At 41.8% G+C, this 28,000-nt stretch overlaps 1 protein-coding gene across 1 annotated transcript in view; it reads left to right on the plus strand.

Moving 5' to 3' along the window:
• Window positions 1–28,000, plus strand: part of kcnq1.2 (potassium voltage-gated channel, KQT-like subfamily, member 1.2) — a 409,546-nt gene that overhangs the window by 21,047 nt on the left and 360,499 nt on the right. Inside the window, 1 exon segment of the mRNA XM_063059641.1 lies at window positions 20,618–20,708. Within this exon segment, the coding sequence (XP_062915711.1) occupies window positions 20,618–20,708 (91 nt within the window).

Consider the following 28,000-nt stretch of genomic DNA (forward strand, 5'->3'; position numbering starts at 1 on the left):
GCCCCTCTTTTTTTTCCAGCCCTGAAGAAGGGTCTTGACATTAAAATGTTCTCTATTTAAGTCTCCCCATAGATGCCACATGACCCACTGAGTTTCTCCTGCATTTTGTGTGTTGCTGTGGAAGTAGAATCTTTGTGATGTTCAAGACAGAGTTTGGTAAATATTTAAACAGCAGAAAAGTTAAAGGGGTCTGTGGAGAGTGTATTGAGGCCAGAATAGTTTCAGTCTCGACATTTGGTCTGGCAGGCTCAAGGACCAAATTACCTATTTGTACTCCTGTTTCATAGAAAAGATATATGTGAGATAATGGCTTAGATACAAGACCCCCATATGCCTTTTAGGTTCAAATTTAACTGTATGTGGCATGAAAGAAGTCAACTTTGTTAAAAGTATTGAGACCCAATCAATCATGTAAATTAGTTTTGAGCTGGGCACTAGATATTGCTCATCAGTGGCTCTGCCTTGGGGAAAACTAGTCATGAGGTTTCCCCTTCAATGCAATACCCACCTTCTGTTCTAAAATATGGAGCTCCTTGTGCACATTTGGATTAAAGTTCTACACAGTCAGTCTTGGCGCAAAATAAATGGGCTTGTTTCCTGAAAAAAATGTGATCTTGTGTATCCAACAAATCCACAGTATGAGTTAGTGAAGAGATGCTTATAGTGGTTTTTAAGTTTCTGCTGGCCCAAGGTGCCATGCTAATACACAACATTGCCAGCCAGTCATGGTGTAATTCATGAAGCCATTTCTTTCCCATCAATATTAGAGATATTATGTCATGATCATTGGCAGTTTCCTCTACATTCATTGCCGCAGACTGTGCATAACACTTCTAGATTATCTGCAGAATCTCACTAGTTCTCCCCCTATGTGTCGTAAGCCATTTATGTGCAGTTTATGCGCAGTTTATGCCCATATCAGTTGCCAACTTCCATTTATCATAATCACAGCCTTGTAATCATTATAATTCTGTTGGTCTTCATCTGCATGGGCAAGTACACCATTAATTATTATATCTGCCTGATGGGCTTGTAGCATCCCAGTTTGTGAAACCCCTTTATTCTTCCCTTGCTTAAGAGTTCTCCCCGTTTCTTAAGCTAGACAGATAGATAACTCCAGTCTCAGCATAGTTGTAGTTGAAGGCAGTTGTATTGTTCACCTGCGTGTTACAGTACCCAAGAAGCCCGTATAAAAAGACAGTACTTAGCATTCTTCCGAAAGACAGATTCAAATATTAATTGAAATTCCTTCGACTTCTAACAATTTCTTCTAACTACTAAATGAAATGTACAGAGATATAAAATGGCCATGCTGATGACAACAGCTCATTGCTTAACAATGCAATAATGAGCAATTAACCACAGCTGTAAACCCACAAGTAAGCAGTCAGATCAGTAATTAGAAATAAAATAACAATCCAAATCAGGAAAGACATAACACTCCCTGCCTGATATCTGTTTTTAAAAAATCCCACCAAATTCACAAGTAAAACATTTAAACATATTAGAGTCAATGCTTCTGATTAGTTGAATAGCACAGTCAAATACTAAAAAATAATAAGACCATCATCTGGATTTGAAATAGAGGAGTGAAATTCTGTCCTTCAAGAAGCATCACTACCCAAACTTCGAAATAAGCCAATTAGATAGTATCAAATATACAACAGAGAATCCAAAACAGATCTAGAATCTGTACAAACTCAAAATATTGACTTCGGTTTTACAGATTTGTAACCTGAGTTCACATTTCAATAATTTTTCAACAGTCTGTTTTTCCATTTGTACTGTTTGTTTCCTTCCAAAGTAATCTCAAGATGTTTCTTGAACATGCGTGTAAGTGAAGGAACGTGGCTGCCTGCTTGCTCACGTTTGTTTGGGAGGCATTATCGGGGGTTGCAGAAGGGGAGTGGTACCATCTAGCTGCATGAGCTGCCTTGATGGAACCTGTTATCCATCACTCTCGGGAAAGCAAGGTCATCCATTGAAGAAACTCGTTTGTTTTCATCCTTTGTATGGACAAAGGCAGATTCACCTATGCTTGCTGTGTTGCTTGTCAAACCTCTGTTTACAAGGTCAAGGTGGAAAAGACAGGAGACTGGCAGGATTGGCCAAAGATTTCCTTAACGTGAAAGCTGCTACGTTAGAAAATCATTAGACTGCGGCAGCGCCCATTTTCAAGCATGTTAGTTCTGAAGACATTCACATGTGAAGGGTTGTGTGCATTCCCTAGGCAGATGCATCCTACTATAGTCCATACCTGTGCTGAGCTCTGTGCAAAGGGAGTGTTTGGAGGCCCATTCCGTTGCTCAAGAACACTGTGTACCTGTACGATGTCCCTTCCTAGCAGGAGCAGAATCTCAGCCTTTAGTTTGAGTGATGGTATCTTGCTGGCTAGGGACTTGAGGTGAGGGTGCTGCTTCTGGAGTGGGGATTTTCCTTCCTGTTGTCTGGAAGTTCATCGCATTCAGAGAGCATGGGGAGAGCTAAATGAGTCTTTTCATCAACTGGCGATGATCTTTGCGTCATCAATGAGGATGGGAGAGGTTCTGGAGGATTGCAGGGTTGAGGATGTTGTTCCCTCATTCAAGAAAGGGAGTAGAGATAGCCCAGGAAATTATAGACCAGTGGGTCTTACTTCAGTGGTTGGTAAGTTGATGGAGAAGATCCTGAGAGGCAGGATTTATGAACGTTTGGAGAGGCATAATGTCATTAGGAATAGTCAGCATAGCTTTGTCAAAGACAGGTCGAGCCTTATGAACCTGATTGAATTTTTTGAGGATGTGACTAAACACATTGATGAAGGTAGAGCCATAGATGTAGTGAATATGGATTTCAGCAAGGCATTTGATAAGGTACCCCATGTAAGGCTTATTGAGACAGTAAGGAGGCATGGGATCCAAGGGGATATTGCTTTGCGGATCCAGAACTGGCTTGCCCACAGAAAGCAAAGAGTGGTTGTAGACGGGTCATATTCTGCATGGAGGTCGGTGACCAGTGGTGTGCCTCAGTGATCTGTTCTGGGACCTCTGCTCTTTATGATTTTTATGAATGACCTGGATGAGGAAGTGCAGGGATGGGTTATTAAATTTGCTGATGACACGAAGGTTGGAGGTGTTGTGGATAGTGTGGAGGACTGTCAGAGGTTACAGTGGGACATTGATAGGATGCAAGACTGGGCTGAGAAGTGGCAGATGGAGCTCAACACAGATAAGTGTGAGGTGGTTCATTTCGGTAGGTCAAATATGATGGCAGAATGTGGCATTAATGGTAAGATGTTTGGCTGTGTGGAGGATCAGAGGGATATTGGGGTCTGAGTCCACAAGACACTCAAAGCTGCTGTGCAGGTTGACTCTGTGGTTAAGAAGGCATATGGTGCATTGGCCTTCATCAATCATGGGATTGAGTTTAAGAGCTGAGAGGTAATGTTGCAGCTATATAGGTTGCCTGGATTAGGGAGTATGCCTTATGAGAATAGGTTGAGTGAACTCGGCCTTTTCTCCTCAGAGCGATGGAAGATGAGAGGTGACCTGATAGAGGTGTACAAGATGATGAGAGGCATTGATCGTGTGGATAGTCAGAGGCTTTTCCCAGGGCTGAAATGGCTAGCACGAGAGGGCATAGTTTTAAGGTGCTTGGAAGTAGGTACAGAGAAGATGTCGAGGTAAGTTTTTTACGCAGAGAGTGGTGATTGTGTGGAATGGGCTGCTAGTGGTGGTGGTGGAGGCGGAAACAACAGGATCTTTTAAGAGACTTCTGGATAGGGACATTGAGCTTAGTAAAATAGAGGGCTGTGGGTAAGCCTAGGTAATTTCTAATGCAAGGACATCTTCGGCACAGCTTTGTGGGCCTGTGGGCCTAAGGGCCTGTATTGTGCTGTAGGTTTTCTATGTTTCTAACAGATTCAACAATAAAGCCCTTTGCTCTTCACCCAACTGCCTGTGATACACCTGCACGTGTCTTAAGTATATAAGGGGAGGTGACATCGGTTTTGATAAAGCTGGGGTCATTTCTCATTTTGGCTTCATCCTGGATGAAACTGGAAAAGGAGAAGGGAGGGAAGTGGCCTTCCTTCTCCAGTTGAATCTAGTACCCTCTGACATCCACTTCTCCTGTAGACTACAGGGGAGTTTCTCCAGGATGGAGAGACCTTGTGCAGTGTCAAAGTAAGAGAAGCCATGTAAATAGCTTTCAGCTGTGGCTGCCTTCAACTACAATATCAGGTCTCCTGGCTCTCACAGATGTTGGGGGCTCCCTGCTAGAAATCTTGGAGAAGACTCTATTTTGTTGAAGAGGGCAATCTCCATTGCCTCAGCGGATCTCTAGCACCCTTCCAGTCTTTGCCAGACTAAGCTGAGAGCAGCACTGGGGTGTTTGATGTGAGCTGACCTTAATCCTCTTGCATGCTCAGCAGACTTATGTCAAAGCCACTTCACCAGCAGGTCGAGTTCTTCACTAGGCTTGAACTCTAGGTCTTCAGTGGCATTGGAGAATGTGGACTTCCAAGCCCAGTAATTTTCTGGCTTGTCATCAAATTTATTGAGCCCAGCTGTCAGCAGGTCCTGACGGGCTAGGAATCTCGCAAGATCTGACATGTGGTGATTAGGTGGGGTTCATTGGGTGTGTGGTGCACTTTACCCGGAGGCTGAGTAATGTCAGCACCTATGTTATGCAATGGTACTTAAGAGCCTTGGAGTCTACTACTACATGGCTGCATGCCTCCTTCATATCTATGGGCGAGTGAGTGGCTGGTCATTGGACGTTTTGCGATATTTACCTGTTGAGTGTAATTACGAGCATGTGAGGGAGACGGTCCCTGTTCTGTCCCATTTGGGTAAAAGGTGTCGAGAAGTGGGGTGTTATCCTGTGGAAAAAGGAGCCTCCATTTCAAGCCTAAATCTTCAGTGTCTGCTGGTGGGTGGGTGTAAGCATAAGCAGATTGTTCTTGGATATACTTTACGCAAACACGAGGAATTCTGCAGATGCTGGAAGTTCAAGCAACACACATCAAAGCTGCTGGTGAACGCAGCAGGCCAGGCAGCATCTCTAGGAAGAGGTACAGTCGACGTTTCAGGCCGAGACCCTTCGTCAGGACATACTTTGTAGTATACTTTGGATATACTTTGTAGTCCTCTCAGCTGAATGACATGGTGAGTTTGATCTGACATCATCATTGTCAGCTAGCTGCTACATACTCCCCTCAAAGACTACAGCTATGGCTAAAATTAATTCCACCTTCATTTCATGCTGTAGTGCCTCTATTGTGGCTTCTGGGTGGGACTTCTCTGTGTGATTCATTCAGCCAGTCACACTTTAACAGCAATTTTGCTTTCTGCAAAAGATGCCTTGGCTAGTGTTGCTTGCATGGGCTTCCAGCACCGCCATGCTTCCTGCTGATCCATTAGACTGTCTAGATAACCTAGATGGATATATCGAACACACTGACCTGGTTTCAAGGCTTCTCTTTTCTCCATTGCCAACGTTTTAACTTTATGTCGTTTGGGAGCTCGCAGAATCAATATCAAATTCACTGTGGACGGAGTCGCCATTGAGAGTGTCTTCTTACTATTCTGCCCTCGTTCAAGTGTTTTGCCTATTTTCTCAAGCTAGGCAGATAGATAACTCCAGTCCATAAGACCGTAAAATATAGGAGCAGAATTAGACCAGTTGGCCCATCAAGTTTGTTTCGCCATTTCATCATGGCTGATCCGTTTTTCCTCTCAGCCCCAGTCTCCTGCCTTCTCCCTGTATCCCTTCATGCCCTGACCGGCCAAGAATCTATCAACCTCTGCTTTAAATATACATAAAGACTTGGTCTCCTCAGCTGCCTGTGGCAAGGAATTCCACAGATTCCCCACTCTCTGGCTAAAGAAATTTGTTCTCATCTCTGTTCTAAAAGGAAGCCCCTCTATTCTGAAGCTGTGTCCTCTGGTCTCAGACTCTCCCACTGTAGGAAACATCCTCTCCACATCCACTCTAGCGAGCCCTTTCATCATTTGATGGGTTTCAATGGGGTCACTCCTCATTTTTGTGAATTCTAGTGAATACAGGCCCAGGGCCAGCAAATGCTCTTCATATGACAGTCCTGGCGTAGTTGCAGTTAAAGGTGGTTTTATTGTTCATCAATGGTTTACAGTATGCAAGGAGCCAGTGTAAAAAGACAGTACTTCTTGGTGTTCTTATGAAAGGCAAATTCAAATAGTTATTGAAATTCGTTTGACTTCTAACAAGTGCTTCTAACTGCGAAATGAAATGTAGAAAGATATAAAATGGCTGCCCTGATGATGAAAGCTAAGTGCTTAACAAATCGATAATGAGCAATTAACCACAACTGTAATCCCACAAGTAAGCAGTGAAATCCAGTGATTGGAAATAAAATAACAATCTAAATCAGGAAATACATAGCAACCTTTCTGTGCTAATTTTCTATTGTGCATTTGCTGGCTATTCATGTGTTTTGAGTGGTAGTGATTCAAGAAATTATCACCGAAGTTACTTTCTGTAAACACATGAAATACACCCTAGCATTTAAGGAGATGCTGCCACTGTAAATTTATTTTGTTTGCTCAATTCTTGGATGCCTAAAAAGGAGCCCAAATGAAAACTACCTCTTCTTGTAAATTTTCTGATGTGGCCACTGTCTACCATGATCCTACCCTAGAAATCCATTATAGTTGATTACTGTCTTGCCACTCCATCAAGCAGCAACACCACTAACATGAAGCCAACACTGTGTCTGTCAGTTCCTTTGTATTGCTGCAGCATAGACAATGAGATTGGGGTGAAATTGTAAACAAAATACCTTTTATTGAAGGCAGTACTCTCAAATGAACTGCAATGTTTGTAACAGCAATCTATCAATATCATAGTGCAGGTGCATTAATTTCTTAAAGATAGATTTTCACCTGTATACATTGCAGAACCAAACATAAACTACATATTCTTGACTTGTTTTTGTCTCCAGAAGCTTAACATGTAATTGCTACCTTTCTAGCAAGTGTTTGACCATATTGGACTGGATTGCATCAACTTCATATAGCACAGAAATATGGAATGTGTTGAAGGTAAGATGCAGGTGCATCTGTCCTCTTGCTTTAAGACAAAACTGAGACCAGGGCATTCCGTAATTTGCTGAGCCTAGGGGCTACAGATGCTTCATGTTTGGGAGGTACAGGTGGGGTTTAATACTCTGGGGCATTTTCTGTAAATTTGAATCATTGTTTAATATTAATGACATTGCCATATGTTTTGCATATATTCTGTCTGAAATCAGTTGGCAGAAAAATAGTGATGTCAAAATATTTTTTAAATATTGGATTAAAAATACATGATTTAGTTAAGAAAGGCTAATTTCTTTAACATAAACTGTTAACAGAAAAGGGCCACAGCTCATTCATAACTTGGCCCACTGTTTCTCTGAGGAAATACTGGAGAAAGGTAGCTTTACTGCATCTATAATGGAATATGATTGATTTGTATGATGATTAGGGAAATAAATTAATTTGAATGTAGGCCAAGAGATCGTGGCTTCAAACTAGAAAAAAAATGATTCTGACACCTACATTGTCGAATGGGGTGTAGTTGAGAAGTAGAATCTTGTATTTATATAGTGCCTTCCACAGCTCTGGGGCATCCCTAAGCGTTTTACATCAAGTGAAATGCTTCTGAAATGCAGTATATTCACTTTATCAATCTGACAATTGCAGTTGCAAGCTCTCAGAAAGAAGAAGTGATAATGAACAGATCATCTGTTTCAATACCTTTACTGACTTTTTTGGACAGATGAACTAAAATGTATTGAATTATTTTCTGGAAAATATTTGGAATATACTCTTACTCTGCACTTTTGGAATGCATAGAATGTCTGCTGTAATTCTGCAGGCTTACGCAGAATGTGCAGGTCATCCAATAACAGAACTGTAACATGAATATGCTTGGTAGCTAAATATTTAAATAGTATCTTTGGAGTGGTAATAACGCTATTTCATTATGTATGTATATTTTACATTGTGGGTACTGTATTGGGCTCTGTGTAGATTTGAGTAATAATGATAACAGCACCAATAAATAGAAGGAAGAGGGTAAAGCAATGTTTGTACTAAATTTACTGACAGTGGCATCTGGTTTGACGTGCTTTTGATCAGAAAGGATAATCCTGTCGAAGAAGAATTAACCAACTGGACCTTATTTTAAAGCTACATATTCTCAGAAATTAATTTTGTGCATAAATTCAACAGAAGTTAAGGCTTTTATTTTGATTAACTGCAGGAAAAAGTAATATCTTAAGAGAATTTAGATAATCATAGTGAATTTTGTAGATATATATGTGCCAGTTCTTAATGAAAAATTGGAATTAAAAGAACACCGATTAATTTGTAAGTCCTGCTCTGTTAACATGAGGTGGAGAAATGTAGAGAAACTGTGGCTTTTAATAAATTTGATATTTTGACTAAAACTTTTATAGAATTTTGTAGTTGGAAGAAAGTCATGAAATATTTTAGCATTTACACTCAATATGAAAAAAAGTATGGCAAGTATAATTGAAGTTATATAAATCTTATTTAAAGCTTTGACCTTTAGAGCAGTTTCATTGTTTGGCACAAAGACGTTGATTATTGATCTAATGCAGAAGAAAATTTAAATTGCTAAATTTACTACTTTCCACATTAAAGTAGTTCATTTGATTACATGCTTGTGTTCTATGACTATGAGGAATGTTCCTTCTGCAAAAACTCCATGGTTTCCCTGATGACTGGATCTGCAAGAAGTGCTCTCCAGTGCAGCCCCTGACAGATGCTGTCAGGGAATTGGAGCTGGATTTGCGTGTACTCTGGATCATAGATCATCGGGAATCTGAGATCATAGATGAGGCTTTTATGGAGGTGGTCACGTCCAAGGTACAGGCTTCAGATAGATGGGTAACCACCATGAAAAGTAAGTTGAGTAGTGTAATGGGATTCCAGTCAGTGCAGGGTTACTCTTTGGCCATTCCCCTTACTAACAGGAATACCTGTTTGGATACTATTGAAGGAGAATGCTCTTTCAGGAGCTAGCAGCAGCAGTCAGGTATCTGGCATTGTGACATCCTCTGAGGCTCAGAGGGAAAGGGTGCAGTCAGTCAGGGTGATAGTGATGGGAAATTCAATAGGATGGGGGCAGACAGGAGATTTTATGATTGCAGAAGAAATACCAGCAAGATGTCTTTCTTCCCGGATGCCAGGAATTAAGATGTCTGGAAACAGTTGCTGAAAAGACTTGAGGCAGTTGTATACAGTATATTGATACAAATTACATAGATAGAATAAGGAATAAGGTACAGAATAAGTTCGGGAATTATGTAAGAAGTTAGGAAGTTACACTTGACCTAGCGAGAGACCAATGTCCTTGGCGGGGAAGATTGAGAGTTTTAATTAATATTTGTCTACTATGTTTACTGAGTAGAGTGTGGTTGCTCAAGAGATGAGGGAAACAAGTGGAGATGATTTAGAGGAAATGCATATTACTAAAGTGGAGGTATTTGCAGTCTTAGGTGGATAAATCCACAGACCTGACAGAGTGCATCCTCAGATTTTCTAGGAGGTTGGAGAAGAAATTGCCGAGGCCCTTGTGGAGAATTTTGCTTCATTGTTAGCCAATGGTTAAGTTCTCGAAGACTGGAATTTTCCTAATGATATTCAATTGTTTAAGAAGTATAGCAAGATCAAGCCAGGGAACTACAGGCTAGTCAGCCTAACATCAGTAGTTGAGAAGTAACTGGAGTGAATTCTGAGAGACAGAATCTACCAGTATTTAGATAGATAGAGTCTGATTAGGAGGTATTCCCCCCCTCCCCCCTCCCCTTCTCTCTTTTTTTTTACCAATTACTGTTTTAAGAACAGTTTAATTTTGTGAAATGCCTTCAACATTAGATCTCTTTTTAACAAAAAAACAAATTTAATGGAAGTCGGGGTGGACTACCTGAACACTCTGGCAAAGTGAGAAGATTATTCTGCCTCTTTAGTCACTTGCCCTAAGCAATTAGGTTATGGAGTATATCTCTGTCATGGGACAGATAAACAACTCCATCTGGTATAGGTTCCTGGAAGTGTTGGAGTGGTTGGAGATTCTTGAACAGGTGCAGCCACCTCATGTAAGTGGTTCTCATCCTAAGGATCAGGTCACTCTATTTCTTCTTCTACCTTTCGTGGACTTGGAAGGTGCATGAGCGCATGCCTGTCCCACCGGATTTCACCTTGTGATGTTCTGATCACTAATGATGGTGGTGCATGCTGCCAGACTATAGTTCCTTTGGTTAATTGGTCTGAAACCTAGAAAGCTTCACCACTCCTGAGCAGTGACAAAGATTTTGCTGTGTATCTGAGATCATGCTTGCTCTTCGTTTTGTCAAATTTTCTGTCTTTGTCTAAGTCTGGTAAGTGAGGTTGGAGAAGGGAAGGAAGAACGGGCAGGCTGTTCTCAGTCTCTGGCCCATTGACAGCTCTGATGGATTGTAGCCATTTGCAAGAGATGTGGACCGATATGCTAGCAGTGCTTTGTAGGGTTTTTTGCTATCATTAGGAGACTCAACAGTTTGCACTGCTCTTTCCACTCTCCATTTGCCTGTGGGTGCTGTGGACTGCTTGTCTGGTGTTTGAAATCACAGTCCCTAGCAAAGGCTTTGAATTCTGAGCAGCTGAATTGTGGACCATTGCCTGACACAAGTGTCGCTGATGTTCCATGGCGAGCGAAAACAGCTTTCAGGTGCTGTATAACTACTGCTGAGGATGTGGAGGTCAGCTTGGACACCTCGACATTCTGTAAGATCCACAGTGAGAAGATATTTGTCTTTTTTCAGCTCAAAAATGTCTGTGCCTGCAATTTGCCCTGGAAAGTCTGGGAAATCTGTGGGACAGGGATGTTCAGCATGAGTTTTGTGCAGTTTTCTGTATGCTTCACATTGCTTTACATAATTTCCCAGCTGTGTGCACAGACCAGACTTCCACATGGATTGCAAGCAAAAGAAAATCTGCAGATGCTGGACACCCAAGCAACACACACAAAATGCTGACTCCTCTGCTGTGTGTGTTCCTGTATACTTCCCCAGACTAGTGGCCTACAGATTATTCCAATATATCCACTTCTGTGTGTAGCTTGGAGGCATTGCCCGAGCAAAGCTGACCAGTTCTCAGCTCATGCAGTAAATACAGTTAGCAAACCAGCAAAGGCAGTTTGGGTTGATGTCTCGGTATATTTTTCATAAATATATGCAAAGAAGAACAGTCTTACTGTAAATTCTTTCTTGTTGGGAATCTCACTTGATCTGTAGCACCAATTATTCGACGATCAACCACTTCTGATACCATTTTGTGTTCAATATTGAGGGATAGTGCAGAGCACACCAGGACACCAGCATGCAGGGTAATCAACTGAATTTTACTGATAACCCTGCTTGTACAGTATGTGAACTCCTGTGTAGGAGGGGCTGACTGAGTGGCATAAGAACAATACTATTAACTATTACCACAGGTAGGGTAATGGATGTTGTCTATTTTGACTTCAGCAAAGCCTTTGATAAGGTCCTGCTTAGTATGCTAATCTGGAAGATTGGGTCCTATGGAATCCAAAGAGAGCTGGTTAGGTGGATCCAAAATTGGCTTGGAGGTAGGCAGCAAAGGGTGGAGGCCAGTGACCGGTTGTATGCTCCAGGAATTGGTGTTGGGACCCTTATTATTCAATATATATAATTTTGATGTGAATGCACAAGACGTGATCGCTAAATTTGTGGATGACACTGAATGAGGAGGTGTTGTTGATAGTGAAGATTATCATATATTACAAGGGAATCTTGATCAGTTAGGGAGTTGGGCCAAAGAGTGGCAAATAGATTTCATTCATTTATTTATTTTTTTTGACGTGCGTCTGCGTGCGTGTCTGCATGTGCGTGCGTCCGTGATGATGTCTTTTTCATGCCTTTACAAGGCGCGGAGCGAGAGAGAGAGAGAGACTGTGCGGCGCGCCACTCCTCACACAAACATTTTCGTAGTATTGTCCCTTTATGTTACGAGGTCAAGTTGTGATCTCGACACTTAACCCGGCACGCATGGAAAGCGTACTCGGGGGTGGGCCCGACTGGTTTCGAACCCGGGAAGCTCTGCTCCTGGGTCTGGCACCAATGTCATTGCGCCACCAGCCGGCCGGCAAATAGATTTCAATACAGGTGAGTGTGAGGTGATGCATTTTGGAAAGTCAAACTAGCATAGGGTTTATCCAGTGAATTGGAGGGCACTAGGGAGTATAACAGAGCAGAGGGACCTAGGAGTACAAGTGCATAGTTTGCTGAATGTGGCATCACAGGTAGATGTGGTAACAAAGGTGTTTAACCTGCTGACCTCTTTCAGTCAGAGATGGCTTGCAAACCTATATCTCTGTGTCTGAACCATCTCTTAAAGTCCCTTGGTTTAAAGAAATCAGATGTCTTGCAGGGTGGGGCTTTATTAGATAAGTAGATGTAGGTACTGCAGTTATCTGATCCATTTTCTCATTTGTTTATTTATTACTGTGACATAATGTTGCTTTTGTATAAGTCACTGATGAGGCCACGCTTTGAGTACTGTATACAGTTTTTGTCGCCCTGTTGTAGGAAAGACGTGGTTAATCTGGAAAGCGTGCAGCCAGTTTTTACCAGGATGTTGCCAGCACTAAAGCACTTAAGTTATAGGAAGAGGTTGGCAGGGTCTGTATTTCTTGAACTGTGGGATTGTGATGGATCACCTTGTAGAAGTACTTAAAATTATGAGAGGCATAGAAAAGGTGGAAGGGAACAGTCTTTTCCCCAAAGTATGGGAGTCCAAAACTAGGGGGCATAGGTTTTAAAGTGAGAGGGAAAAGATTTTAAAGGGACTTGAGAGACAGCAGTTTCACACAGAGGATGCTGAGTATATAGAACGAGTTACCAGAGGGAGTAGTTGAGGCAGATACAATAGTATCATTTAAGAAGCATTTGGATAAGTAACTAGAGGGGCAGGGTTTAGAGAAATATGGGCCAGATGCACGAAATTGGGACTAGCTTGTTACACACTCTGGTTGGCATGGGCTGTTTGGGACCGAGGGGCCTGTATCTGTGCTGTATTGCTGTGTAACTGTTCTGCTGGAATGTACTGGGAAACACCACAGTTCAGCATAAACTGCCAGCGTTTCTCAGAATAGCTGTACCAAATTCAGTGAATTCACCTAACTCCCTGCTGAACCTCACAGAAACAGTGAGTCCTTTCACCTTTCATACTTATGACATGCAAGGAGGCCATTTGACCCATTGAATCTGTGCTTGCTCTCAGAGCAGACCGATCAGTTCCATTATCCAGCTATCGCCTTGTAACCTATTCTTTCACACATGTATTAAATTTCATACCATGTTTTCCTCCCTCATCCAAGATTTTAAAATGAGAGGAACCTGTGCCAAAGTCGCATTGTTTTGATTGGCAATTTACCTGAAGTATAGTTGAACTGAATAGGATAATCTTATAAATCTCCTTAAACTTCACTTTTTCATTTGTTAGCTATCAAGACTTTGAATCTGGCTAAATGTCTCTGTTTCTGTGTTGTACCTTAATCCTTTGCATTTTTCTCATACTATTCTACCACGGTATAATTATGTACATTGTATCATCTGCCTTGTGGTATTTACCTTGAAACTTGATTCTCTACATTATATTTTGAATATAGTTGTGTAAAATTCAATTTGCTGAATATACTGCATTACACTGTAAATCATGAAATCATATTATACTTAGGACATAAACCCATTTGGCCCATTGTATCTATGTTGAACCAACAATAATAACCCAGCCCAATCTATCTTCCTGTAAAAGATCTGTAGCCCCGCAGGTAATGGTTCTTTCAAATATATACCAAAAGTACTTTTTAAAAGTTTTATAAGGTCATAGAATCATAAAAGAAGTACAGTACAGAAACAGGCCCTTCAGCCCATCTAGTCCATGCCAAGCCATTTAACCTCCCTACTCTCATCAACTTGCACTGGGACCATAGGCCTTCATATCACTACCATCCATGTACCTATCCAAGGTTCTCTTAAATGTTGAAATCTAGCTTGCATTCGCCACTTGCACTGGCAGCTCATTCCACACTCTCAAGACCCTCTGAGTGAAGAAATCTTTCCTCATGTTCCCCTTAAACTTTCACCCTTAACCCATGATCTCTAGTTGTAGTCCTGCCCAACCTCTGAAGAAAAAGACAGCTATCATTTACCCTATCTATGCCCCTCATAATTTCGTATACCTCTATCAAATCTCCTCTCAGTCTTCTACGTTATTAGGAATAAATAACCTAACCTATTCAGTTTTTCCATATGATTCAGGTCTTTCAGATCTGGCAACATCCTTATAAATTTTCTTTGTACTTTTTCAAGCTTATTTACATCTTTCTTGTAGGTAGGTAATCATGACTGCACACAATATTCCAAAATAGGCCTCACTAATGATTTATACAACTTCAACATAACATTCCATCTCCTGTACTAAATACTTAGATTTATGAAGGCCAATATGCCAAAAGCTTTCTTTATGACCCTGTCAACCTGTGACACCACTTTCAATGAATTATAGACCTGTATTCCCCACTGCACTCCTCAGTGCCCTACCGTTCACTGCGTAGGACCTACTTTGGTACTGTGGAGGGGTTAGATTATGAAGACACGTAGTCCTGTTTTATTTCATTTAGTAATGCATGCATTAAGAAATGGTACATTATTTCCTCTGGTATGATATCACAAAACACAGGACAGACCAAGACTGAAAAAACTGACAAAACCACATAATTATAACATATAGTTACAAACAGTGCAACAATACCATAACTTGATGAAGAAGTCCATGAGCACAGTAAGGTTCAAAGTTTCTCAAATGTCCCACATCTCACGCAGACGGGAGAAGGAAGGTTGCTTGCACATCAGCCTCAGAGACCGGGATATCTCGTATTGAGACCTCAGCATTCTTAAGTGAGAGGGTGAACAGCAGAAGTCGTGTTCCATGTAGGTACCAATGACGTGGGTAGGAAGAGTGACAAGGTTCTCCAAAGTGAGTTCAGGGAATTAGGTGCTAAATTAAAGGGCAGGACCTCCAGGATTGCTACGCATGGCACATATTAGTGAGGCCAGAAAGAGGAAGATTATTCAGATTATTACATTGTGGGTATTGGCAGGTAGGAGCAAATGAGGTCCTTATGAAGTACAAAAAATGCAAGGGAACACGAGGAAAGAAACCTGGATGGCTAAAAGGCGGCTTGAGTGTGCCTTAGCAGACAAGGGGAAGGAGAATCCTGAGGGATTCTACATATATGTTAAGAGCAAACGGATTGCAAGGGACAAAATTGGTCCTCTGGGAGATCAGAATGGTAATCCATGCATGGAGCCAGAGGAGATGGGGGAGATCTTAAATGCATTTTTCATGTGTACTTACTCAGGAGACAGACAGAGGGTCTGTAGAAGAAAGACAAAATGGTATCAACTTCAGATTACGGGGCGGGGGGGCAGTGGAAGGCAACATACCAACTGGGAATTTTGTTCTTGTCCATAAAGCTTCCTTTCTGTTCCCTACCTAATGAATTTTCTATCACCACAGCTGGCCTCTTCTCCCCCTTTCCTTCTAAGTCAGTGTCACTCAGTACCAAGGACCTGATCGCTGTGACTTTCCTGTGCTAGCTCAACCTCCTAAGCGTATCCAAAGTGGTATACTTGTTGGTAAGGGGGATGGCCACAGGGATAATCTGCACGGGATATTAACCCCTTTCCCTTTCCTGACCGTCCTGTGTCCCACACCTTGGATATAACTGCCTCTCTGTATGTCCTATCTATCACCCACGTAGCCCTCTGGATGAGCTGGAGTTCATCCAGTTCTAGCTCCGAAGTGGAGTATTAGAAGTTGCAGCTGGATGCACTTCCTGCATGTGTAGTTGACAGGAGCGCTGGAGGTCTTCCTGCCTTCCCAAATTTTGCAAGAGAATTTTGTTGTTTTTTTTTTACTATCCTGGCTGCCTGTTCTACTATTTCTAACTGACCAACTATAAAGAAGGAAAAACAATAAACTGTGGGGGAGAGAAAAGACTCTACCGACACTTTACTTCCCTTCTCTGACAGAAGCCTGTTGTCTCTGAATCCTTGAAGAGCTAAAGACTCAAAATCTCCATTTTAACTCTGACCACTCCAGCAATGGCCGCTCTGCTTGTTCCTGCCTTACTTTAATTTGTTCTTGCCAATCAATCTCGCACACTGATTGGCCACTGCTCAAAGCACCAAACTGCAGTGAGCTGTTGCCTTTTCTACTCAATAGGTGAACTTGAGTGAACTACATCTTCTCAGGCTTCCGATCTCTCCAGTTTGGGTGCTGCTGAAAGCTCTAAACTGCTGCGAGTTGCTGCCTTTTCGACTCGGTCAGCGACTTCCCTCCATCTTGATTTCAGTGGTGTTTTCCCTTCTTGAATTCAGCGGGTTCCCAAACTATACTACCCTAAGTGTAAAAAATCTTTCTCCAGATGTTCCTCTGTGCCTTCACGTCCATACTCCATCAAATCAGAATTGTCCACGGCCCCTATTTAACAGATATGATATCATTTTTCCCTCTAATCTTTTTACCAATGACTTTACATTTATTTCCCTTGGCTTTTGACTTATCTGGTAAGGGAATAGGTCCTGCCTAGTTGTTCTGTTGAGGCCACTCGAAATTTCATACATCTCAGTTAGGCTTTCCCTTTGTCTTCTTTGTTCCTAGTTTGTCTAATATTTTCTTGAATGTCCATGTTTCCAGTACTGGCAAAATATTAGTGAATCTTCTCTGCATCCCTTGTGATCAGTGGTGAATACACCATGGTTGTCATGGACTTCATTCAAACAGCTGTAGATGAGAGTGTCTCAACAAAATCATTCAGAGTCATCCGCAACTGAAAGCCCTGGATGAACCATGAGATCTGCAATCTACTGAGGGCCAGATCAGAGGCATTCAGGTCTAGTGACTAAGAAAATCACAAGACGTCCAGGTACAAACTCCAGATAGCCATCTCATGGGTGAAGTGGCAATTCTGGACTAAACTTGAATCAATGAGGGATGCTCAGCAGATGTGGCCGGGGTTCAATACTTTCACCTCTTATAAAGTTAAATCAAGTGACATAGGCAGCAAGAGGGCTTCACTTCCAGATGAGCTTAATGTTTTCTACGCTCACTTTGTCAAAACATGGAGAAACTGTCACAAAACTCCCACAGCCCCCAATGATCCTGTCATTTCAGTCTCTGAGGCTGATGTGCAAGCAACCTTCAGCATAGTGAACCCAAAAAAACATCTGGCTCATATGGGGTACTTTCCAAGCACTTAAAAACCTTGCTGGATTGTTCACAGAGATCTTTAACCTCTGGCTTCGACAGTCTGATGTACCCACCTGTTTTAAGCAGGCTTTAATTATACTGGTGCCTAAGAAGAATGTGGTAACCTGCCTGAATGACTGTTCTCCAGCAGCACCTACATTAACAGTGATGAAGTGTTTTGGGCGATTGGTGATGTAACATATAAACTCCTGCCAGAGAAACTCTTTATCAACTACAGCTCAGCATTCAAGACCATCATCCCCTCAAAACTAATCGATAAGTTTCAAGACCATGGCCTCAATACCCCCTTGTGCAATTGGATCTTCAATATCTTCACTTACAGTCAGATCAGATTGGCATCAACATCTCCTCCACGATCTCCATCAGCACAGATGCACCACAAGGCTGTCTGCTTAGCTTCCTGCTCTACTCACTTTACACTTATGACTGTGTGGCTAAGCACAGCTCCCATGTCATATTCAAGTTTGCTGATGACACCACTGTTGTAGGACAAATCAAATATGGTGACAAATCAATATATAGTAGGGAGATTGAAAATCTGCCTGAGTGCTGTGGTACCAACAACCTCTTTCTCAATGTCAGCAGGACCATGGGCTGATTACTGACTTCAAGAGGAGGAAACCAGAGGTCTATGAGCCAGTCCTCATCAGAGAATCAGAGGTGGAGAGGGTCCGCAACTTTAAATTTCTCGGTGATTTTATTTTGGAGGATCTGCTCTGAGCCCAGCACATAGGTGCAATTACAAAGAAAGCATGCCACCACTTCTACTTCTTTAGCAGTTTGTGAAGATTCGGCATGACATCTAAAACTTTGACAAGCTTCTATAGATCTGTAGTGGAGAATATATTGACTGGTTGCATCACAGCCTGGTATGAAAACACCGATGCCCTTGAATGGAAAATCCTACAAAAAGTAATGGATGCAGCCCAGTCTGTCATGGGTAAAGCTCTCCCCTCCACTAAGCACATCTACATGAAATGTCACGGGAAAGCAGCATCCATCAATGGGGACCTCCACCGTTAGGACTCACACCACCATGTTGAGGAACTGTTAGTACCCCTCAACTATCAGGCTTTTGAACCAAAAGGGATAACTTCACTCAACTTCATTTGCTCCATCTCTGAAATGTTCTCACAACCTATGGGCTCACTTTCAAGGGCTCTTCAGCTTATGTGCTCGATTTTTTGAGGGGGGGGGATTTTTATTTATTATTACTGTATTATTTCTTTCTCTTTGTATTTGAACAGTTTGTTGTCTTTTGCACACCGGTTTAACACCCAAGTTGGTGTGGTCTTTCGTTGCTTCTATTACAGTTGTTATTCTATCATGGATTTATCGAGTATGCCAGCAAGATAATGAATCTCAGGGTTGCAAATGGTGACATATATGCACTTTGATAATAAATTTACTTCCATCTTTAAACTTTTTGAACTTTGCTTTTTTTCAGCTATCTTAGTAATCTATCCTATTTTTTGAGATCTTAAGACATATATCCTTTTGTTGCTACATGATGTTTAATATCTCCCTGTTTATTGTATATTCTCTCACTTTGTTGCACTCCCCTGAATGCATCGTCTTGTACAGTTATTGAGCGCTACAGCATAGAAACAGACCTTCAGCCCATCAAGTCCATAGTAAACTTTTATTCTGCGTAGTCCCCATCAGCCTGCACATGGAACATAACCCCTGAACTGTTCCTGTTCATGTACCTATCCAAATTTCTCTTAAATGATGAAATTAACTATTATACCATTATCCTCCACTTCAGCTGGCAGCTCATTCCACACTCGCAACACCCTCTGAGTGAAGAATTGCTTTGTGATTTGTGAATATTACACACTATATGTCTGTTGAGGAGGAAATGAGTATTTAGGAGGTCAATATGCTGCCATTCAAGCAAGCTGCTTTGCCCTGGATAATACTAAGTGTTTTCAGAATTGTTGCCACTACACATCATGGTCCTGATGCGCATTTTGGAGTCCAATTGTGGTTCCATATATAAGCTGAAGAGTTGGACACAATTACCACAACTGAAACATCTACCAAGGTGCTGTTCAATTGGTTGGAGCCGGTGACATTTTCTGAACAGGAAATTGAAGGGAAATAGTTTGTTTTATCATATTTTAATTAATATCATAGCTTTTAATTAACTTGCACACTGTGGTTTTCATTAAATGTATTATTAATATTATTATTGAAAAGCTATTTGACTTTATCATCAAAGGCACAATAGAAATAGTGGAAAAGGCTTTAAGAAGCCGTTAGGTCAGCGTGTGGGTGGAGTCTAAATTTCCACTGTAAGCTGCATTGTTGCTGCTGTGAACCATTTTGCTTCATGGGATGGTGACAGCAACAATACCAGCAGCACATTGTGAATCACGCAGCTGCAAAAGTACAATTGCAGGCATTCTATGAGAGCTGACTGCAAGACATTGGCCCAATCTCCAACCATGACTTCTAATTCAAATAAAATGAACTAAAGTTACCTCAGACTGGAAAATATTATTTTTTTCAGTTGAAGTTAGGTTTAGAATATTTATTTTGTGATCCTATTCTCTGTGTCTTTGGTTGCAAAGAAATGTTAATTTTAAGAAAAATGAGCATGATCTAATCACACATATTTTGGGCAAATAATCTTCCCGAAACACAGAAGCAGAAAATTAGCTGCCTATTGTGCACCTTGCCCAAGTATATTCACAATTGACTTGAGCAGGTAGCTGATTCACTTTGTTTGAAAGAAAAATTACAAGTGAAAATTACAGTGAGATGTTGAAAGGACTAGATAGAGTGGATTTGGAGAGGATGTTTCCTATGGTGGGGGTATCCAGCGCCAGAGGACATAGCCTCAAATTTGAGGGGCAACCTTTTAGAACAGAGGTAAGGAGGATTTTGTTTATATAGCTAGAGAGTAGTGAATATGTGGAATGATCTACCGCAGACTATGGTGGAGGCCATGTCTGTGGGTATATTTAAGTCAGAAGTTGATTGTTTACTGATTGGTCAGGGCATCAAAGGACATGGTGAGAAGGCAGGTGTATGGGATTGAGTAGGATCCAGGATCAGCCATGGTGGAATGGCGGAGCAGACTTGATGGGCTGAATAGCCTAATTCTGCTCCTATGTCTTGTGGTCCTACAAGTGGAATGCAAAATGTTAGATCATAATTGTGCAAATATTTGTTCTTGATTATTTCATTCAATATTCAATTTTTTATATTATTTTTCCTAAAGATTTATTTTGTTTTAATTACAGATTCTTGATGGTGTTGATTTGTTTGATCTTCAGTGTGCTATCTACTATAGATTATTATGCTGATTTTGCCACAGGATCTCTTTTTTGGATGGTAAGTACGGTAATGGTTGACATGTATCTGGCATTATGGGACATTGTTAAGGCTGTCTGATTTTCCTTCCTACTAAAGTATATATAAATAAGAATTGCGGCTTCGGTGATTTGGAAATCTGTTTGTTTCCATGAACAGCTTTATTTGTCGATTTTACTGTTCAATTATCCAACAGTAGAAGGCTTGAAAGAGGGACATCATGTTATTAATTAAATTTGGTAATTGACTTCTGTCTTAATTTAGACATAGAAATTCAAATTCATTTAGAGGAAAATTTATTGGATATAGATAATTGTGTTTGGTGCATAAACGAGAGAAAGGAAGCATATGTGCTCAAAACATAAAGATATTTTTTATGGCAGTAGTTATTAAATCATTGTAGAAAAAGTGCAGGTAAGCCAGACAGGTTCTCCAGTTTAGAAGTGATCCACTTTCAGGGCAGTGCTCTGTTTTTGCTCCATGAAAGAGACAAAATGATATAGACCCATATGACGTGCATAATCTTTCAGTGACTTCATGTTTTCCACTTCCTGATTTCCTCTACACTTATACTCAAAGATGTAACACTAAGGATGCAACAGATGGCCCTGGCATGGAGAGAGTGAAGAGCATAAAGTTCCTTGGTGTGTACACAACAGATGATCTAACCTGGACCCACAACACCTCTCCATTGCACATCGATGGCCCTGCCGTGGAGAGAGTGAAGAGCACAAAGTTCCTTGGTATGCATATTACAGACGATCTAACCTGGAACCACAACACCACCTCACTAGTCAAGAAGGTGCAGCAACGTCTACACTTTCTGAGGAGATTGAGGCATGCAAGTCTGTCTGCCCCATCTAACAACTTCCAGCAGGAGCAACGCTGTGACTGTCCAGTCTGGCTGTATCTTTGTGTGGTACAGAAGTGGCAAGACCCTACAGAGGACAGGAAGAAACTGTCAGTAGGATCATCAGGGTCTCCCTACCCACTATTTGTGACATTTTCCAGAAATGTTGCAGATGAAAGTCTCAAAGTATTGTTGAGGATCCCTACCACCCATCCCACAATCTCTTTGACCCACTTATATCGGGCAGGAGGTGCAGAAGCATCAGGACTAGGACTGGTAGACTGGGTAACAACTTCTTCACTCAGGCTGTGAGACTAATGAATACCCTGCCACCACTGAGGTCTTGTCACTTGGAGAGTGAGCTGTCTACTGTGCTGTGCTTTACTATATACATGCATTTTGAACTGTATTAACTTATTTATAGTGCAATATTTTGGTTTATGTGCTGTGTGTGATATATGTTGTGTGGGTGCACCATGGTCTGGAGGAATGTTGTTTTATTTAATTGTAAATATGTACAGTCAGATAACGTTAAACTTGAACTTAACTGTCAGAAGGCAAAGAGTGGGAATAAGGGAGCCTTTTCTGGTTGGCTGCCAGTGACTAGTGGTGTTCCTCAGGGGTCAGGGTTGCGACCACTACTTTTCACATTGTATAACAATGATCTGGATGACAGAATTGGTGGCTCTGTTGCTAAGTTTGCAGGCAATGCAAAGACAGGTGGAGGAGCATGTAGTTTTGAGGAAGTAGAGAGGCTACAGAAGAACTTAGATTAGGAGAATGGTCAACGAAGTGGCAGATGGAATACAGTGTGTATAAATGTATGGTCATGCACTTTGGTAAAACGTATGAAGTTGGTAGATTGTTTTCTAAATGAGGAGCAAATTCAGCAATCAGAGGTGTAAAGGGACTTGGGAATCCTTGTGCAGGATTCCCTAAAGGTTAACTTGCAGGTTAAGTTTGTGGTAAGGAAGAAAAGTGCAATGTTAGCAGTCATTTCAGGAGGACTAGAATATAAATATAGGAGAATAGAAAGGAAGATCTGTGGGTGTGATAGAGACACCCGGATGATAAGTTGCCTCCATGGTGCCGGAATCAGGGATGTCTTGGATCGCATCCATGGAATTCCCAAGGGTAAGGCGGAGCAGCCAGAATATGTCTTGGTACATTTTGGCACCAATGACATAGGTAGACAAGGTGAAGAAGTCCTGAAAAGAGATTTTAGGGACTAGGAAGCAAGTTGAGAAACAGGACCTCTAGGATAGTACTCTCTGGATTGTTGCCTGTGCCATATGCCAGTGAGGGTAAGAATAGGATGATATGGCAGGTGAATGTATGGCTGAGGAACTGGTGCAGAGGGCAGGGGTTCAGGGGTCCATTGGGATCATTTCTAGAGAACGTAGATCTGTACAAAAGGGACGGGTTATACCTGAATCTGAAGGGGTCTAATATCCTTGCAGGCAGGTTGGCTAGAGTTGATTAGGTGTATTTAAACTAATTTGGCAGGGGAATGGGAACTGGAGCAATAGTGCTGAAGATGAAGTAGTTGGCTTACAAACAAAAGTAATGTGTAGTGGGACTCCTAGCAAGGAGAGGCTGATGATAGGGCAAAATTACAGTCAACGGATGAGTTGCAACGTGAAAAGGTGGACAAATCGGAAATGGTGAATACAGGACCGAAGGTGTTGTATTTGAATACGCGCAGTGTATGGAATAAGGTAGATGAACAGTTACAGATTGGCACGTATGATGTTGTAGGCATCGCTGAGTCATAGCTGAAGGAAGATTATAGCTGGGAGCTTAATGTTCAAGGATACGTATTGTGTTGAAAGAACAGGCAGGGAGACAGGGGGAGGCATTGCCCCGTTAGTAAAAAACTGAAATCAGATCTTTAGAGAGAGGAATCATAAGGTCAAAAGGTAATGAGTTATTGTGGATACAGCTAAGGACTTGCAAGGGTGAAAATAAACTTAATGGGAGTTGTATACAAATGCTGAAAGAGTAGTAAGGATGTGATCTACAAGTTACAATGGGAGATAGAAAGTGCTTGCCAAAAGGGCAATGTTACAAAAGTCATGGGGGACTTCAATACGCAGGTAGATTGGGAAAATCAGGTTGGAGATGGCTTTTCAGAGCAGCTCATGTTTGAGCCCACAAGAGGATCAGATATTCTGGATTGGGTGTTGTGCAGTGAACCAGAATTGATTGGAGGTGGAAGAGCCCTTAGGGGAAAGTGATCATAATATGATCGAATTCACCCTGACATGTGAGAAGGAGAAGCTAAGGTCAGATATATCAGTGTTAGAGTGAAGTAAATGGAATTGCAAAGGTATGACAGAGGAGTTGGGAAGCACTTAAAACCAACAGAAAGCAACTGAAAAAGTCATTAAGAAGGTAAAGATGGAATACAAAAGTAAGTTAGCTAGTAATATTAAAGAGGATACCAAAAGTTTCTTCAGAAACATGAAGTGTAAAGGAGAGGTGAGAGAGGTTATCGGACCGCTGGAAAATGATGCTGAAGAGGTAGTAATGGGGGACAATGAAATGGTGGATGAACTGAATAAGTATATTGCATCAGTCCTCAAGGTGGAAGACACTAGCAGTATGGTGGAAGTTCCAGATGTCAGGAGTAGAGAGAAGGTTCTTGGGAAGCTGAAAGGTCTGAATGTAGGTAAGTCACCTGGACCAGATGGTTTACATCCCAGGGTTCTGAAAGAGGTGGGTGAAGAGATTATGGAGGCATCAGTAATGATATTTCAAGAATCACTAGATTCTATAAACTATATGCCAGTTAGTCTTTGACATCAGTGGTTGGGAAGATGTTGGAGTTGATTGTTAAGGATGTGGCTTCGAGGTACATGGAGGCACATGATAAAATATGACATAGTCAGCATGGTTTCCTCAAGGGAAAGTCTTGCCTGACAAATGTTTTGGAATTCTTTGAAGAAATAACAGGCAGGATAGACAAAGGAGAATCGATTGATGTTATGGACCTGGATTATCAGAAGGCCTTTGACAAGATGCCACACATGAGGCTGCTTAACTAGCAATGAGCCCATGATTTTAAAGGAAAGATTCTAGCATGGATAAAGTAGTGGCCGATTGGTAGGAGGCAAAGAATGGGAATAAAGGAAGCCTTTTCTGGATTGGGATCCGGTGACTACCAGTGTTCCATGGGGGTCTGTGTTGGGATCAACTCTTTTTACGTTATATGTCAATGAATTGGATGATGAAATTGATGACTATTGTGCAAAATTTGTGGACAATATGAAGATAGGTCGAGGGGCAAGTAGTTTGAGGAAGTAGACAGGCTACAGAAGGACAGACGGATTAGGAGAATGGGCAAAGAAATGGCAGATGGAACATAATGTCAGAAAGTGTATGGTGATGCACTTTGGTAGAAAAAATTAAAGGATTGGCTATTTTCTAAATGGAGAGAAAATACAAATATTTGAGGTGCAAAGGGACTTGGGAGTCCTTTTGCAGTCTTTTCTAAAGGTTAATTTGCAGGTTGAGTCTGTGGTGAGGAAGGCAAATGCAAAGTTAGCATTCATTTCAAGAGGACTAGATTATAAAGGAAGGGATATAATATTGAGACATTATAAAGCACTGGTGAGGCCTCACTTGGAGTATTGTGAGCAGTTTTGGGCCTCTTAGAAAAGATATGTTGAGCCTGAAATAGGGTACAAAGGAGGTTCACAAAATGATTCCAGGATTGAGCAGCTTGTCATATGAAAAGTGTTTGATGGCTCTGGACCTGTACTCACTGGAATTCAGAAGAATGAGGGGTGACCTAATTGAAACTTATCGAATCGTGAAAGGCCTTGATAAAGTGGATATGGAGAGGATGTTTCCTATGGTGGGAGAGTCTAAGATCAGAGGACACAGCTTCAGAATAGAGGGGTGTTCTTCTTGGACAGAGATGAGGAGGAATTTCTTTAGCAGGAGAGTGGTGAATCTGTGGAATTCTTTGTCACAGGCAGTTGAGGAGGCCAAGACTTTATGAATGTTCAAGGCAGACGTTTCCAAATCGGTCTAGCACTTGGATGGTTCCAACCTAGCTCCCGGTGGACAGACTTTGAAACAACTCCACTCCAACTTTTCTCTGCTCTGCTCTCTCCAAATCCGCCTCTGACTCCAGCTGCACCTTGAACATGCCTCAACCTCGCTCCATCCACTTGAACATGTCTCAACCACACTCCGACTCCATCCACACCAACATGGCTTGATCCTGGGATCAGCCTTACCTTCACTCACCTTAAGGTGGCGCTACCGAATGTGGCAACAGCTTCTGGTAGTCAAAAAGATAAGAAATCTGACTAAAACATCACTTAAAAGTACTTTTTATGTGGTATATTGTGTTAAGTTATCACTGCAAACAGTGATGAGGCTAGTGATGGCGAGTCGAGATCGGGGGATGAGCCAAGTTTGTGAGACGTTGCAGATTCGTTGCGGATGCGGTTCTGATACCTGTACAGCCAGCCCAGATATGAGGTTGGATTGCTCTGGGTGCCAAGAAAAGACAGGGCCCTGACAGAGAAGTTCTGATACTTGTTCAACTGGCCCAGGTACGAGGTTGGATCAATCTGGGTGCTGAGCTGATTTGAAGACCTTGAGAGTGGCTTCGGGTTGGGCGACAGAATCTGGGCCTGGAATGAGTCACTGGCTGGTGAAATCTGGGTCCTGAGTGAGTCGCTGGGCAGTGAAATTTGCGCCCAAGTTGAGTCACTGGCTTGTGTGGTCTAGCCTGGAGCCTTTTGCTGCAGCTGGGTCCTAGTGCAAGTACGATTCACGGTTTAGGCAACTTATAAGCCGGCCAAGATCGGAGGCGAGTGCCAATTTCACAGGCTCTCCACAATCTTCACTCTTCTCTCCAGGGCGCCGAGCCCTTTTGTTGTTCCATTTCTGCGTTAATGCAAATACTGGCCCAGGGTGTCAGTTGGGATGAGAACCCATTTCACTTGCTCTCTGCAATAGTCACTCCTCTCTCCATGGTGCTGAGGCTATGAAGACAGCCCTAGCTGTTGAACTCCATAACCACTAATATAATGAACTGTTAAGTGAGACTTTGGACCTGCTCTGGGCTTCTCCAGGGATCGGATCTGAGGACTTAATTTTGGTTTGGAATGCTGTTGTTGTTCGCTTTGGCTGTCTGCATGATATTAATTTTTTTTTCTCTTGCACCTCGAGTGTTTGTCTCTTATTTTTAAATTTTATTTTATTTTTCTTTAATTGAGTTCTTTTGGGCTTCTTGCTTTGTGTCTACTTGTGAGCAAGCAAATCTCAAGTTTGTATAATTTATAGATCCTTTGATAGTAAATGAATCTTGAATTTAGTCATATTTCTTGCTTTGAAAACTGCCAGTAAGCTGTCGCCTACCTTCAGTAGCATCATCTTAAACCAAATCAGATGGTCTACACCCCAGTGTTCTGAAAAAGGTGGCTAAGTAGATTACGTGAAGGCATTAGTAATGATTTTTCAAGAATTAATGGATTCTGTCATGGTTCCTGAGGACTGGAAAATTGCAAATGTCACTCGTGGTGTACCACAGGGTTCTGTGTTGGAATTGCTTCTTATGTTATATGTCAATGATTTAGATGATGGTATTGATGGCTTTGTGGCCAGGTTTGTAGATGACAAAGATAGGTGGAGGGACCTTTGGTGAGGCCTCACTTGGAGTATTGAGAGCAGTTTTGGGTCCCTTACCTAAGGATGGACGTGATGATGTTGCAGAGGATTTAAAGGAGATTAACAAATAATTCCAGGATCGAAGGACTTAAATCATAAAATATAGGAGCAGAATTAGGCCCTTTCGCCCATCGAATCTTCTCTGCATTTCATCACGGCTGATCCAATTTTCTTCTCAGCCCCAATCTCCTACCTTCTCCCTGTATCCCTTCATGTCCTAACCAATCAAGAATCTATTAAAAGCTGCCTTAAATATACATAAATACTTGACCTCTAGGGCTGCCTGTGACAAATAATTCCACAGATTCACTGCTCTCTGGCTAAAGAAATTCCTCTGCACTTCCATTCTAAAAGGATGTCCCTCCATTTTGAGGCTGTGCCTCTGGTCTTAGACTCTCCACCATAGGAAACTTCCTCTCCGCATCCACTCTATCCAGACCTTTCACCATTCAATAGGTTTCAATGAGGTTACCCCCCATTCTTCTGAATTCTAGTGAATACAGGCCCAGAACCATCAAAAGCTCTTCATATGACAAGCCATTCAATCTTGGAATCATTTTCGTGAACCTCCTTTGCACATCCTTTCTAAGATAAGGGGCCCAAACTTGCTCACAACACTCCAAGTAAGGTCTCACCAGTGCTTTATAAAGTTTCAATGTTACATCCTTGCTTTTATATTTGAGCCCTATTGAAATGAATGCTAACGATGCATTTGCCTTCCTCACTACAGACTCCACCTGCAAATGAACCTTTAGGGAATCCTGCACAAGGACTC

Source organism: Mobula hypostoma, chromosome 9 (genome assembly GCF_963921235.1).
Source record: "Mobula hypostoma chromosome 9, sMobHyp1.1, whole genome shotgun sequence".
NCBI lineage: Eukaryota > Metazoa > Chordata > Chondrichthyes > Myliobatiformes > Myliobatidae > Mobula > Mobula hypostoma.